This window comes from Barbatula barbatula (assembly GCF_947034865.1).
Source record: "Barbatula barbatula genome assembly, chromosome: 19".
Classification (NCBI taxonomy): domain Eukaryota; kingdom Metazoa; phylum Chordata; class Actinopteri; order Cypriniformes; family Nemacheilidae; genus Barbatula; species Barbatula barbatula.
The window spans coordinates 21,847,677-21,864,193 of NC_136782.1; the positions used below are offsets into that span (position 1 = coordinate 21,847,677).

The window sequence follows — 16,517 nt, forward strand, 5'->3', positions numbered from 1 at the left end:
TTAGCACTTTTAATCTCAGATCGCGTGAGGCCTCAAACCACGTGTCACCATATTGAGCAACGGCCATAATAACCCTGTGGAAGATTTGAGATTTAAAGGTTCAAGAATGAGCTTTCAGTACATTTACAACCAAACACAAATGGGCCTCATTCATGAAACACGAGCAGAAAAAAACGATCTTTGTGTCAATCGGTCGTAAAGTCGCTTTGACGTAAATTGTCGTATCCATGAAAATGTTCAGCTGCTCCATACACGTGTGAATAGTGCGTTAAACCTCACGTGACGTTCTGTATTGTTTTACACAAACCGATGACTCTGCATGTTGATGCTCTTTGTGTCATAATAATATTTCACGAGTTCTTTTATCTTTGTTTACTTTTTAACTTTCAGCTCGTCACTGTCCTTGTTTACACAGCCGTCCAATCACAGTGCAGAAGAGGCGGGACAAACACTGTTGTGGATCTTCTTCGTCAGTGATTCTCAACTTTAATGAGCCTCGGAGCGCCATCTGCTGGGCCATATAGACAGTGGTGGACTACCGCCACATTCATTTGTATTTATTTTTAAATTGACACATTTAGTTGTTTTGTGACGATTTAATAAGTCTTATGAACTGACACGTTAAAGAAACACTAAAGTCGAGTTAATATGAGTTATCTGAAAGTCAAAGTCGCTCGCAACACCAAACACGTCACAACCTCAGATTGATTGTCCAATCACGTCACAAGACATCTGTGCGTCTGCGCTCATGTGCGCATCTTCTGAACGCGCATTTATTGCAGCTGTAAACATTTTAATCTGGACGATGTCAACATGTAAGTTTTCCATCATCGAGTAGGAAAAAGTGACGTTTTTATGGCAATCCGAATAGAAAAGCCAAGGTGGGTTTAAACAGTTTGTTTCAGATGGAATTGTTAAGGACTGTAAGGGTTTATACGTGATTGACAGAAGTTGTCACTGCAACAAGAGCTTTTTGATTTAATATTTCACTTTAATCATTTAAGTTCTCATTATTTACTGATTTAAATGTTTTATATGCTGTAGTGTTTCACTGATGGATTTGCGCATTATATGGGCGGATGTTTCATCCTCATTTATTTCAGATATATTTCAATTTCAAGTATTTAAATAGGGTCCATATTTCTCTCCCACTCGCCATGTGGTTGCTACGCAAATATAATCATATAAATATTATTTATAATTCATATATATTTCCCAAACCACCGCACAACCGCTGTTGATTTGTCCATTAAATATAAAAACTGCCTCCATCACAGCCGTCTGCATTACACACATTAAATGTGGTTTTATAAGAGCAGGTACTGAGACTAAGCCGAAGACACAGTGTGTTAAACTACAGACACATTTGAACACAGAACAGCCGGTCTGGTCTGACCTTCACTGTTATTGTTCAGGAATAAATCTGTGATTATACAACAGTTTTCATCTGACTTGACTAAATCTGCTACTGTGACATTAAAGATGAACAGCAGAGTATATGTACTCTTTCAATATTCTGTGTTCATACTATCATATTTGGAAAGGTGGTCCTCGGGATCATTTTTAAACAGTCCTTGGTGGGCCATGAGTTGCAAAAGGTTGAGAACCAACCAACGCGGAATAACGCGCAGTTAAGCGCCACCAGCTGGTCGTGTTCAGAATAGCACCAGATATGATTATTTTATCTTATAAAGACGCTTTGGTGAACACAGTTTAATTGGTTATTTGTTTGGTAATCATATTGTCTTTTACTATCTTATACATTTATTCAATATAATGCAGCCGAACTATAGAATGAAGTCCAGAGGATTTCAGCGGTCCTGTTTACGTCATTTGCGTAGCTGTGATTGGTAGGCGGGATTATGCTAATCGTGAATGAGATCGTGTTTACGAATGACTGGAGTTCATTAAAACATTTAATTATGAAATCTGAATTTACTCTGAATTTACTCATATTTCATGAATGAGTCACAGTGTGATTATTGTCCACCAGTGCTTCAGATTATTATATGTACAAGTTTACACAGCGGCTGGAAGTGTAATCTTAGTCTACATGGATTTATTGTTTAAATTCTCAACTTCAATATACAAGCGCTCAATTTTGCATTTACTTACTGACATCTTATTGCACCTTCGTGAAATGTGAGAGAAATATGATTTTATTAGGTTTAGTTCACAGCTTTCAGCTGTTGTGAGGATGTTTGTGATCTGTATGTAAACTGATGTTTAAAGTGTTTCTCCAGCAGAGGGCAACATAGACCTTATAATGACGAGAGCGTTTGAGAAAAGAGAGTCATCACAGAAATAGATGAATTGAAGTTTTGCACTATAGGATTTAAATCTGTATTTACGTTTAATCACAATATAGAATATAAACATTTCGGTTTTAGTTTAAGAAACTAAAGCTTTTGTTTTAAAAGGAAAATGTCACAGTAGTTTATTTCATATGATTATAGAAATGTCTCATCTAGCTGCTTGAATATTCAATCATTAGGGAGAAGTAGACCGGTTCCTCCTGTGACTATAGGAGAGGGCTGCCGGTGTGGCAGTGTCCTCAGGTTTGATCCAAGTTTCAGTAACTTCTAGAAGAGAGAGAACAGAAACTTTAGCAAAGCTCGTAATGAAATCTGCTTTGTTTACCGCAGATTAACAGTTCCATAAACCAATAGGAAAAATAGTTGAGAAGTTGTGGATGCTGAAAGAGTGCACAGATTATTAGCATTGCGTTGCCTTTGGTGCGGTACAGGTGATTCACTAATAAGAGGAATAAAAGAAAGCAACGTTCGGCAAACCACTGCAAAAACTATCAGTGTGACAGTACAGATCTTGCTCTATATTTCCATGACATGTTATTATTCACAAGAGTGTTTTGAAGTGAGACCTCGCGTATATTGAGCTGTTTCACATCACATTACGGTACATAATTGTGTGCACCGGTATCAAATAGATTTTAAAGTCTATGTTTTAAATATATTGTTTAAAAAGTACCTTAGTGACTCTAAAAGTATCCATAATCAACTTTTGTTTATTCATTTTAATAGTAAAAATATATAAATGCCATTCTTCTGTGACCCAGTTTGTGAAAACCACCATCATACACAACAATGGAGAAGTTAATATTAATGGTTTTTTATATGAAGTAATATTCTTCAAAATAAGATCCTAGTAACAAGTAGACTAACTGTTGTTTATATTCTCAATCACACCAACCAACGCATCTCCGGAATAACGCGCAGTTAAGCGCCACCAGCTGGTCGTGTTCAGAATAGCACCAGATATGATTATTTAGCTGCTAAAGACGCTTTGATGAACACAGTTTAATTGGTTATTTGTTTGGTAATCATATAGTCTTTTACTATCTTATGCATTTATGATAGTCGCTTCCACTTCAGTGTTTATGATAGTCACGTGTATTAGGGTGATTACGGTTCATTCAAGCGGATGTCCTATTTATGGCTGCAGATAAGGATTCTAAGGCAATTTATATTAGGAGATATTTTACAAAGCGATTCTGGAAATGAATGTTATAGCTGTATATTTTAATATCTTAGAATAACACATTTGTTGAATAGGATATAATAAAAAATAACAAATGAAGTAGTTTTGATCTACACTCCACACCAGCTGGTGGCGGTAAAGCGCCATTTTGTTGTTTGTCAACCGCCAATAAAACATTAAAGAAGAAGCTCATGAAATGTGGGCGTGTCCGCTGAACGGATGACTGACAGGTGGTTGCGTCATGATTCTGAGATATAATGTTTGTTTGTTTTGGATAAAAAGTGTTTTTCTTTGTAATCCAGCGGCGGGACAAGTTTGTGTTTTTTCTCGGTCATATGTGATGTTTGTAGAGGTGTGACGTATCATTTTATATTGATGTTTACAGTGTTTCTCCAGCAGAGGGCGACATAGACCTTATAATGACGAGAGCGTTTGAGAAAAGAGAGTCATCACAGAAATAGATGAATTGAAGTTTTGCACTATAGGATTTAAATCTGTATCTACGTTTAATCACAATATAGAATATAAACGTCACATTTCGGTTTTAATAGTCGATCAGTATGTAAGTTTTCAGTATTATTATTCAGACCGCTGGACTCTGTTGAAAACACATTTGGTTTGTTCCAAGTAAACTAGTTGAAGTGAAAGTTAAACACATTTCAGGATGCTTTTTTATTGCAGGTGTTTTTTATTATTTTAAATAATCAACTATTTGTATTGTTATATATATCAATATATTTTCTGTTGTTTTAAAGGGATAGCTTTCATTATTGACTCCCTCTCATGTCAATCTGAATCTGTATGACTGACTTTGCTGAACACAACAGAAGATATTTTGAAGAATGTTGCAACCAAACAACACTGAACTCTTTTCAGTTATTTCATTACTGACTTTTTGCTGCTATTTAATAATTGATTGATAACTTTTTACTTACATTACTGAGCTGAAATGTGCTACAATTTTCAGGTCCAAAACAAAAAACCTGGCAACATAGAGACAACGGTGAAGAAGTAAAGTCATAACTAAACCTTTGTGTTCGTTAAGCTTACAGTCTTCATAAGAACTATGTGGTTTAGCAAAGCAAGGAGTTCATGGTTGAACAACACTGTCATTTCATAACACAGCAACGTTTACAGCTTGAGTAGCAACAAGAGTTTTCTGTACTTGCCCCACACTGACTGAAATAACATTATATAGGATTATTATATATTATATAGGCCTTGTTAAAAGAACAAGATATCATTTAGTAGTTGTTTGATACTTCCTGTAAAACCCCATCGCATCTTCGCTCGAGCAAACAGTTTTGTGGTTTATTTCCAATTGAAATCTTAAAATTTTGAAATTGATAATGTTTTACACTTGTTGATAACCACATTTCGATATTAAATCAATGTTTTAATTCTGACGTAAAATGTTCTGATGTACAAACCAAATAGTAAACATTGATTCAACATTGAAATTTGATTGACGACCGATACTGACTTTTCTAACAGAAATCAACATTAAATCAATGTCAGTTGCTATCGGGGACTTTATCCCAGAATAATGTTACAAGCGCTCCGTTTTTAATAATGAAAGCTAAAGTAAGAGAGCTAGAGCTGATCACTATTACATAAATAAATATCTCTTAATGACAAGTAAACGTCAAAATGATGATTCTTGCTGAATGAAACACGTCACATGTGAAACAACTAAATACAATATAAGATCTTTTGAGGTTTCTTCATTTTAAATTAATATTGATGAGCTTTTGTTTCCAGAATCTGGATTCTTCTTCATTTTTTGTATTAAGATCCATCTTGATTACTAACCATAACCCACAGTTTTGAGAACTGTCTTAAGAAGGTTTTTTTCGGGGATAAATAACATTTCATGGAGGTCGTGCAGTTCTGGAGTCAGCTCAGAGATCAACAGTCAGTAAAGTTCATTTTATAATTCTACATCATTTACAGTTGATCCAACTTTGGCTTTGACAAGAATGTAGATCTTTCAGATCCAAGAGTCTCATTAGATCTTTGTTTGTCAGGAAATGACCTGTCAATCTGCTCAAGTCCAACACAACACCAGAGACAGAGACACATTTATATCTCTGGTCTATTACGAGGTTGGTGAGACGTCTGTTAGATGTTCACTTACAGCTCAAATGTTGTCTTGTTTTAGACTAGACGTCAGGATGTGTTTCTATTAGACTCTTTTAGTCGTGATATTGTCTGCTGTGTGTGTCAGATGTGATGAACCCTGTTTACTGCTTTAATCTCAAGAGAAGATTAAATAAGATGCTTTATAATTATATCATTCGTTTGACATCATTTATATTTAAATCCTATGATTTTGTCACAACTTAATGTAGATGTGTTTGTAACAGATTAGAAGTCTGTTAAATATAAATATAAATTTGGATTCCCAGCTACACCAACACAGCGAGAACGACACAAGAAATATATATAAAATAGTATTTTATTATTTCTATAAGTTAAGTTTAAAATGACAATATTAAAATGACATCTCCCCAAAGACCCAGGGAAACAATAAAATCAGGGTTTGTCCAATGTTCTGTCCCAGGGTGAACAATACCCAAATCCAGTCCCGTCTGGACTTAGCTCCGTGTTTCCTCTGTCAGCAGGACTTTAAATAGATAAAGGTGTTGTTGCGCTGCTTTCTTGCACTTCACGTGAGTCCATCAACAATACTGCCGTAGGCTACACTGTGCGCAGTTTCCACGCCAGATGTGTTCATTATCACGCAGATCTGCGCAGACGGAACAGTATGTGAAATCGAAAGCATGCGCAGCGCCATATAAAGTTGAATACACGTTTGTTCCGCAGAAAGAAGTCAAATTGAGAATGATTGTGATTAGTTGAGCACCTGTCCCTATGCATTTCATCAAACACCAAACAAACACGAAATTATTCGTTATTAAATAATAGCTATATGGCTGTCACGTGTCAAACATGATCTTAATAAAATACACATATTCCTGTGTGACCTTTAGGCTTTGATTCTGAGCGCAATGTTTTGACAACAGACCCCATCTTTTTGAGGATTTAAACACTTAATGTCACAAACAAGAAGAGTATTATAATATGATGTGTTTATATATTATGCTCCATTAAACGCAGCTCGTTGTGTCGCGCTGTTAAACACCACCTGATCCTGTCAACAGGTGGAACACTTTCATCAAACTTTTACTTATCGATATGATAACAGACCATAAAGTATAAAGCTCTGTCTGACAGAAACATGGCTAAAGCCTGATGATTATATTGCTTTAAATGAGTCTGTCCCCAAAGATTAATATTATAAAGATGAGCCTCATCTAAAAGGGGAGGTGTTGCTGCACTTTACAATAATACTTTAGCATTTCCCAGAAGTCTGATCCTAAATACAATTCTTTTGAAGTGATGGTACTCCATGTATTAACACCTAATACTAAGAATAAAACATCATTAAAATGTTTCCTGTCTATTGTATACAGGCCTGCAGGGCACCACACAGATATTATTAAAGTATTTAGTGGTTCTTATCTGAACTACTGGCTGCAGAAAGAGTCCTTGCTGATGGTGACTTTAACATCCATGTAGATAATGAGAAGAAATATTGACGTATTTTAAACGTTTGTATGAATTTTTAACATTTTTTAACCAAATCGAAAGTGAAAGAGTGAGCGCAGTACATCACGTGACTCTCCCCCGGCGTCCATTTTATAAACGCCTTTTAATAACAGGTTAAGTTCTGTCGAGTATTAAAGTGTTTTATTATAACGCGTAAAGTCGCTTTTTAACTCTGATGGGATCTTTCGAGGATCTAATAACAGTTTATTAGAGGTAAGTGTCGAGTTCATGATGTTTTATTGCTTTTAAAACTGTTATTCAGGCGTTTATCTTCGCAAGGCCACAGACTATCTAGAGCAGTGGTTCTTAACCTGGGTTTGATCGAACCCCAGGGGTTCGGTGAGTCAGTCTCAGGGGTTCGGTGGAGGTCAAGACACACACCCGACTCATATGATTCGTGATGACACACACCGATTGGCCATCATAGAAATGCACCTTTAGTTGGTTGCCAACCGCCATATAAACATCAGAAGAAGAAGAAGAAGAAGAAGATTGGCCATCATTGGCTGCAGGTGATCACACAACATCGCTTGGCCTATCTGTGCTGCAGGGAATTTGGTGCTCCCAGTAGTCGACTTGTGACTGTCGTGATGGTACGTCGTGTGATTTCGTTCTTAATATTTGAATCCCTTCATACTATGTCGAGCAAAAAAAGAATTTGGTCGGACGAATATGTACAATATGGATTCACATGTATAACGGAACGTGATGGGAGTCAGCGTCCTAACTGCATGATTTGCAATTCTAGTCTAGCACCGGCAAAACTAGGAGAACACTTCCTTAACCTGCATGGAGATGGAAAAATGTTTTAATGGTTTTGTTCTTTAAAACACAGTGATGTTGATGCACGGTTCATTTTGTGCATCAGTAAAATATATACATATGTTTTGAATTTGAAAAAAATCATATTTAATTTTTCCATTTTTGGGTTTCTCTAAAGAACCGATTCATGTCTAAAATACACAAAAGACTTTTGCTCAGATTGTCAGTCTGGTCTTGTTGCAGTAAGTCTGTGCCAGTTTGTGGCAGTTTTCAGATTTGCTCAGTTTGTGTGTTTCTATGTTCAAGTGTGTGATGTCTAGTTTATAAAAGTCTTGTAGTGTATTTCACTCATAATCTCTTGTGTTTGTTTGATAACGTTACTTATAAAGATTGTTTTGTGTGTTATTCGTTCATAATGTGTTAGTGTGAGTAATGTGCGCTCGAGGTGACGCAGTTCTTTCTTTAACACTTTAAATGACTTTTTATTCACTTTGGTTTTCATTCAGTGTCAGTTGTTGAGATCAGATTGATCAGATTCACCATTCCATCATCATCATCATCATCATCATCATCATCATCATCATCATCATCATCATCATCATCATCATCATCATCATCATCATCATCATCATCATCATCATACTTTAAATCTGTTTTAGGAAAAGTGACTTGTGTGCAACGTCTCCTTATTTTGTGACCATTTCTCTGATATTTGTTAAAAACATTTTTAATGAGAAGTTTATCAGATAATATAAGAACTTAAAATAGAAATAAATATGTTGTGTGTTCTAGTTGATCAGATCCAGAGTTCAGCTGTGTGTCTCTGAAGAGTCTAATGGATCCGACATTCAACTTTAGGTGTGAAGAGACACGGCCTGATCTCAGGTATTAAACATCAATAAAACATTATTATACCTTCACATATTTGATCATTTATTTTATTAACCAGATTGAAGGATTTTTAATTATTAATCTTTTGGAAATGTTATTTTCATGATTATTAATATATTCTTACACAGAAAAGCAATGAGAGCTGTATAATTTACTCATTGAGACAAATACACAAAAATACAGTATATATATTTTTTTTTAATTTATATTTACGGTATAGATACAGTAATTCAGTACAGTAATGACTGTCATGTGTTGTGTGTTATAGATCAGTAGATCAGATGAGATCAGATCCAGAGTCCAGCTGTGTGTCTATGAAGAGTGACGCGTCTATGGAACTGACATTCAACTTTAGGTGTGAAGAGTCACGGCCTGATCTCAGGTATAAAACATCAATAAAACATGATTATACCTTCACATATTTGATCATTTATTTTATTAACGAGATTGAAGGATTTTTAATTATTAATCTTTTGGAAATGTTATTTTCATGATTATTAATATATTCTTACACAGAAAAGCAATGAGAGCTGTATAATTTACTCATTGAGACAAATACACAAAAATACAGTATATATATATTTTTTTAATTTATATTTACGGTATAGATACAGTAATTCAGTACAGTAATGACTGTCATGTGTTGTGTGTTATAGATCAGTAGATCAGATGAGATCAGATCCAGAGTCCAGCTGTGTGTCTATGAAGAGTGACGCGTCTATGGATCCGCCAACCAACTTTAAGAGTGAAGATACAAGACCTAATCCTCAAGCCCATAGGCTGGGGGGCATCGTTTGGCCCATACCAACCCACCATCGCTTCCGAAGGTCCAGAATGTAAGTAGTTTTTTTTCATGTGATTATTGTCATCATTGTTTTAATCAATGCTTGTGACACATTTCTGGGTTGCTGTTTCAAATTAATATGATTGTTATTGCAGAGTTCTTTTCAAAGCAACGTGAAGAAGCATCGCCTCTGAATGATGTGGGGGGAGGGGTTATATATATATATATATATATATATATATATATATATATATATATGAATGTGGCCCGCCCACAGATTTGGACCGGCCCTCTGAACAATGCCTTATAGTGTGTTCACACTAGAGGTCTTCTCGGGTCCAAAGATCTTTACCTGACCCGAATCACTTTTTACCCGAACCCGCGACAGACACGATAATGTTTTTATTTTAAAGCCCCGACCCGAGACAGACCCGATAACGTTAGACCCGAGTCCGACCCATCGTATATGTTTTTAAACCCGATTAGACCTGAATGTAAACCGACGTTTATTAATGAAATTGATATGGCAATGAACACGTTGATCCTCTTGTTTTGCTCTGGCAAATTGCGCAAACTGAGGCTAAATGGGTTGTGCCAGTTTTAGCTGAATCAAATCTAAATAAGTGACGATTTATTTAGATTTGAATAAAATCTAAATAAATTTTATTCAATAGTAGATATCTTTGATATCTACTTCTGGTCGCCTGGTGGAAGTATGTTTTTCCTGAATACGATGGTAACTACATCGAGTGCAAACCCCTGCAGCGTTGGAAACTTCGGGATTTCAATTCTAAGGTGATTTCAGATCACTGCGACTTTCGGAAGATTTGCGTGGCTTTCAACCGATCGGCTAAGGGGGTTTGGGGGGGGAGTTGGTAACGCACACACACAAGCGACACGCTGTTATTGTACAGGATAGTTCAGGTCTTCCTCGGGTCAATTAAGCAAAACAATGTTTACTTTATATTACCCGAGACCCGAAGACACTAATAATATACCCGACCCGTGTCCGAAGCTCCCGTGAATCTTTTAGACCCGAACCCGCTCGGGTCTCGGGCCGGACCTCGGGTTTTCGGATCTAAGTGGACCCGTGAAGACCTCTAGTTCACACCAAACGTGAATGAAGCGTTAAGCGCGAGTGATTTACACGTTAAGTCAATGCAAAGATGCGATGACCTTGCGGCGCGAATGACACGAATTGAGCGTTTGCGTGAGGTGAAAAATCTGAACGTTGGTGAAAATTCGCGCAGCTTTAACCAATCAGGAGCTTGCTCTAGTAGGGCCGTAAGTGAGCGTCAGAATATTGGCTTTCAGACCCAAATTTCTCTAAGTAACTCCCATAGCCTAATAATTTGTTAAATTCATAACGTACCATCGCGATAGAACTGACGCGCCAACCATCGGAAAATTTCAAAGAGACGACAAAATGGCCAAGCGGTTGGGAAAGAGAAAGGTTAATTAATATGCATAAGAAAATGGTTTGAATTTGAGTAGCACTTAACTATTAATAAACTATTCTACCATTAGGAGGCATAATAAATACATTTCAAATCATAATTAAATCTCCACAATAATTCAAGTAGTACCTCCGGCCCATGTAATTTTCTGTTACAAACCGACCCGGCTCCGCATTAAAGACAGGGAGAATTATGTGGCCCTTGCAGAAAAAAGTTTGGGTACCCCTGGTCTACAATATAATAGCCTTATAAACGTAGTGTAATAATAATAATAAAACATAGCAAAGAGGCATTGACAGAGAGTCAAGAAATGATGATGAGAAGAATTATTATTAATATTTCAGTAAAGTTCATTAAAGCTATTCTGTTGTCAGTGTGGTCTTTAAACTTATGAACTGTGTATGGACTGACAAAAGTGTTACATGAGGAAGCGATTTGACAACAATGCAATAAATATTTTAGGTGCATCAAAAAGCGTGCTGGTTAAGATACCAGCAGACAAGCTAATCCAGCAGAAATTAGTGCATAAAGGTCACCAAAATGAAGTATTTGAACCTCATAATGAAATACAAGAAGAGGAGAAAAACTGCAAAAAGGTCCACTTTTTGAAAAAAAAGAACTTCCCCTTTCAACTGGCTGGCTACGGACCTGATCCTGGGTATAAAATATTAATAAAACATGATTATACCTTGACATTTAATTTGATGATTTATTGTATAAATGAGATGGAAAGTAATTTTGTTGGAAATGTTATTTTGATGATTATTAATATATTTTCTTACACAGAAAAACAATGAGCGCTGTATAATTTACTCATTGAGACAAATACATAAATATACAGTATATTTTTATATTAACGGTATAAATAGATAAGATATTGTTAAATACAGTATATTTTTATATTAACGGTATAAATAGATAAGATATTGTTAAATACAGTAATTCAGTACAGTAATGACTGTCATGTGTTGTGTGTTATAGATCAGTAGATCAGAAGAGATCAGATCCAGAGTCCAGCTGTGTGTCTATGAAGAGTGACCGGTCTATGAATCTGCCATCCAACTTTAAGAGTGAAGATACAAGACCTAATCCTCAAGCCCATAGGCTGGGGGCCGCCTTAAGCCCCCGTCACTTCCAAAGGTCCATAATGTAAGTCGTTTTTTTTTCATGTGATTATTGTCATCATTGTTTTAATCAATGCTTGTGACTAGGGGTGGGCGATATATATAGTCTGCGATAATATCGGGATTGTTGTGTTAACGATGTGCAAATTCTCATTATCGAGTATGTTAATTACTCCGAAAAAACACTCCAAAACACGCATTATAACTCCACACATTCAGAGGCTGCTGCAGCAGGGCGTCACGTGATTGCTGTTGTATGCATACACGTCGTCATCTCTCTCACAGGTTAGCGCATGGCCGCACGCATGTTCAACGCCGGTTAGCGAATGTGGTTATGCTAAACATTTGACAGAAAGAGACAACATGCAGACACCCAGAGCCTCGCAATCTACTTCAGATTACTTAGTTGCTAAACGTGGCTCAACCTCCCTTGCATCGAAGTGGTTCGGTTTTGAGAGACATCGGCTAAGGTACCTGCTGCACAACATACGCAGCAAACTTTAGCGGAGTCGTTTAGCGGAAATGTGCCTTACGATAAGAAAAGCAACAGTGCCAAGACATTACAAATGCTATCACCAAGTTTAAACAAATGCTAAAACAATCACCAAGCAAAATAAATGCTGCCGATTCAGTAGGTAGGGAAAGTGCCAAGTCGAAATTATTTCAGCTCAACTGCCCTCCCCAACTTCTATCATATATTATAATTTCCTCTTGCTTGTATGCTGTACAATTTACATTACAGCAGAGGTGTACAACTGAATGTTTACTCGTTGTTCGATGTTCTTACACTAATTCAATTAGTATTTTGTATGTCTTTGAATTGTTTTTACTTGAATACTTACATGTTAAAGAAAATAAATAAGCACTGTTTTCATTCAACATGGTGCCCATTATTATCATCAGTGATTAAGTAACTCAGACTTTTAAAAACACATTTTTAATGGATATCGTCTAATTATCGTTATCGTTAAAATCGCCAAAAATATCTAGATATTATATTTTGTCCATATCGCCCACCCCTACTTGTGACACATTTTTGGGTTGCTGTTTCAAATTAATATGATTATTATTGCAGAGTTCTCGCAATACACTTTTCAAAGCAACGTGAAGAAGCATCGCCTCTGAATGATGTGGGGGGGGGGGGTTTTATATATATATATGAATGTGGCCCGCCCACAGATTTGGACCGGCCCTCTGAACAATGCCTTATAGTGTGTTCTAGGGCTGCAACAACGAATCGATAAAATCGATAAAATTCGATTATTAAAAGTGTTTGCAACGAATTTCATTATCGATTTGTTGTGTCGCGCGACTATTACGCCACATGTTTGAGTATAAAAAAAAGTTGAGCGCGCCGCGCACCGGAGCGGAGGTAGAGGAAAGACCATCAGAGAGACCCGTAACATTGTTCTGAAACATGGCTGAGGCAGATGAATCAATACGACCTAAATCATCGAAGGTATGGGAATATTTCACCCTAAATAAATCGAAAAAGTGTGTTCATTGCAAGATATGCAAAAGCGACATGCCCTGGCACGGGAGCACCACGGTGATGATACAGCACCTAAAACGTAAACATGTTGGAGACCTTGATGAGGAAGGGAGTTCAACAGCAGGGTAAGTCACTACAAATGACTACTTTTGTTCCGTTTTGAAGTCAAATGAATGTAACGTCCCTCCAGTAGCTCTTCTGGTGCTGGTGTTTACTCGTATCCAGCTTAATAAGCATGACAAGTTAGCGTTAGCTCGTTAAACGTTATATAGTTAGCAAGACGAAAGACAAGTTCTTATTCCCTTACCTCTTTTTGCCCATTAATATTTCAATCTGTTGTCCTGTATAAATTCTCAGCAAGGCTACATTTATTTGATCTAAATGACAGTAAAAACAGCAATACTGAGATATATTGAAATAGAAAACGATTCATTTTAATTTTGTAATATTTTAAATTGTATTTTTTTTTATTTATATTTAAAAATGTATTCTTATGATGATGTGTGTATGTATGTATGTGTATGTATGTATGTGTATGTATGTATGTATGTATGTATGTGTGTATGTATGTATGTATGTATATATTTATTTATGTGTGTCTTGTCTGTAATTTATGTGTGTTACTTGCCTTTACACAACTAGTAGCTAAAACAACATGTATGTATTAAAGTTAAAGCAATTTGTGCTATTGCACATATTAATACTATCTTTTTGATTCCAGAAAAAACAGCAAACCATGAGAGGCTTCTTGATGGGAAATGCATCATATACACCACAGCAAGCTGTAATAATAATATAATAAGTAATAATAAAGCTTTTCGAAATATGTTTTGCACTGTCAGTTCTATTTTTCAATAAAGGGTTTTCAAAATGAATGCTTTTAATTTTTTCCCCGATTAATCAAACAAATAATCGACAGATTAATCCATTATTAAAATAATCGTTAGTTGCAGCTCTGGTGTGTTCACACCAAACGTGAATGAAGCGTTAAGCGCGAGTGATTTACATGTTAAGTCAATGCAAAGATGCGATGACCTTGCGGCGCGAATGACACGAATTGAGCGTTCGCGTGAGGTGAAAAATCTGAACGTTGGCGAAAATTCGCGCAGCTTTAACCAATCAGGAGCTTGCTCTAGTAGGGCCGTGAGCGATCGTCAGAATATTGGCTTTCAGACCCAAATTTCTCTAAGTAACTCCCATAGCCTAATAATTTGTTAAATTCATAACGTACCATCGCGATAGAACTGACGCGCCAACCATCGGAAAATTTCAAAGAGACGACAAAATGGCCAAGCGGTTGGGAAAGAGAAAGGTTAATTAATATGCATAAGAAAATGGTTTGAATTTGAGTAGCACTTAACTATTAATAAACTATTCTACCATTAGGAGGCATAATAAATACATTTCAAATCATAATTAAATCTCCACAATAATTCAAGTAGTACCTCCGGCCCGTGTAATTTTCTGTTACAAACCGACCCGGCTCCGCATTAAAGACAGGGAGAATTATGTGGCCCTTGCAGAAAAAGTTTGGGGACCCCTGGTCTACAATATAATAGCCATATAAACGTAGCGTAATAATAATAAAAAAACATAGCAAAGAGGCATTGACAGAGAGTCAAGAAATGATGATGAGAAGAATTATTATTAATATTTCAGTAAAGTTCATTAAAGCTATTCTGTTGTCAGTGTGGTCTTTAAACTTATGAACTGTGTATGGACTGACAAAAGTGTTACATGAGGAAGCGATTTGACAACAATGCAATAAATATTTTAGGTGCATCAAAAAGCGTGCTGGTTAAGATACCAGCAGACAAGCTAATCCAGCAGAAATTAGTGCATAAAAGGTCACCAAAATGAAGTATTTGAACCTCATAATTAAATACAAAAGGAGGAGAAAACTGCAAAAAGGTCCACTTTTTGAAAAAAAGAACTTCCCCTTTCAACTGGCTGGCTACGGACCTGATCCTGGGTATAAAATATTAATAAAACATGATTGTACCTTGACATTTAATTTGATGATTTAGTTTATAAATGAGATGGAAAGTAATTTTGTTGGAAATGTTATTTTGATGATTATTAACACATTCTTACACAGAAAAACAATGAGTGCTGTATAATTTACTCATTGAGACAAATACGCAAATATACAGTATATTTTTATATTAACGGTCTAAATAGATAAGATATTGTTAAATACAGTAATTCAGTACAGTAATGACTGTCATGTGTTGTGTGTTGTAGATCAGTAGATCAGATGAGATCAGATCCAGAGTCCAGCTGTGTGTCTATGAAGAGTGACCGGTCTATGAATCTGCCATCCAACTTTAAGAGTGAAGATACTAGACCTAATCCTCAAGCCTATAGGCTGAGGCCCTTCTTTTCGAACTTACCACCCCCCCCTCACTTCCCAAGGTCCATAATGTAAGTCGTTTTTTTTCATGTGATTATTGTCATCATTGTTTTAATCAATGCTTGTGACACATTTCTGGGTTGCTGTTTCAAATTAATAAGATTATTATTGCAGGACGCGTGTGTGTGCGCAGACAGAGAGAGAGAGTTCTCGCAATACACTTTTCAAAGCAACGTGAAGAAGCATCACCTCTGAATGATGCGGGGGAGGGGTTTTATATATATATATATATATATATATATATATATATATAATATATATGAATGTGGCCCGCCCACAGATTTGGACCGGCCCTCTGAACAATGCCTTATAGTGTGTTCACACCAAACACGAATGAAGCGTTAAGTGCGAGTGATTTACATGTTAAGTCAATGCAAAGATGCGATGACCTTGCGGCGCGAATGACACGAATTGAGCGTTCGCGTGAGGTGAAAAATCTGAACGTTGGCGAAAATTCGCGCAGCGTTAACCAATCAGGAGCTTG

At 36.4% G+C, this 16,517-nt stretch overlaps 2 protein-coding genes across 7 annotated transcripts in view; one reads left to right on the forward strand and one right to left on the reverse strand.

Annotated features, from left to right (window-relative positions):
- Positions 1-16,517, reverse strand: part of LOC306908488 (NACHT, LRR and PYD domains-containing protein 3-like) — a 316,456-nt gene that overhangs the window by 84,558 nt on the left and 215,381 nt on the right. The gene's annotated exons all lie outside the window — the stretch shown is intronic.
- LOC306908486 (protein NLRC3-like) overlaps positions 7,180-16,517 on the forward strand; it is a 41,157-nt gene continuing 31,819 nt past the window's right edge. Inside the window, exons 1-7 of one of the 6 annotated variants that reach the window (XM_079481385.1) lie at positions 7,180-7,323; positions 8,379-8,543; positions 8,665-8,757; positions 9,032-9,145; positions 9,420-9,599; positions 11,986-12,153; positions 15,865-16,044. In XM_079481385.1, the coding sequence (XP_079337511.1) occupies positions 8,708-8,757; positions 9,032-9,145; positions 9,420-9,599; positions 11,986-12,153; positions 15,865-16,044 (692 nt within the window). In that variant the 5' untranslated portion in view covers positions 7,180-7,323; positions 8,379-8,543; positions 8,665-8,707. Of the gene's footprint in view, positions 7,324-7,442; positions 7,704-8,378; positions 8,758-9,031; positions 9,146-9,419; positions 9,600-11,537; positions 11,663-11,985; positions 12,154-14,308; positions 14,423-15,864; positions 16,045-16,517 lie in introns of those variants that run through there. The other 5 variants (XM_079481386.1, XM_079481387.1, XM_079481384.1 and 2 more) reach the window with 5 other exon arrangements.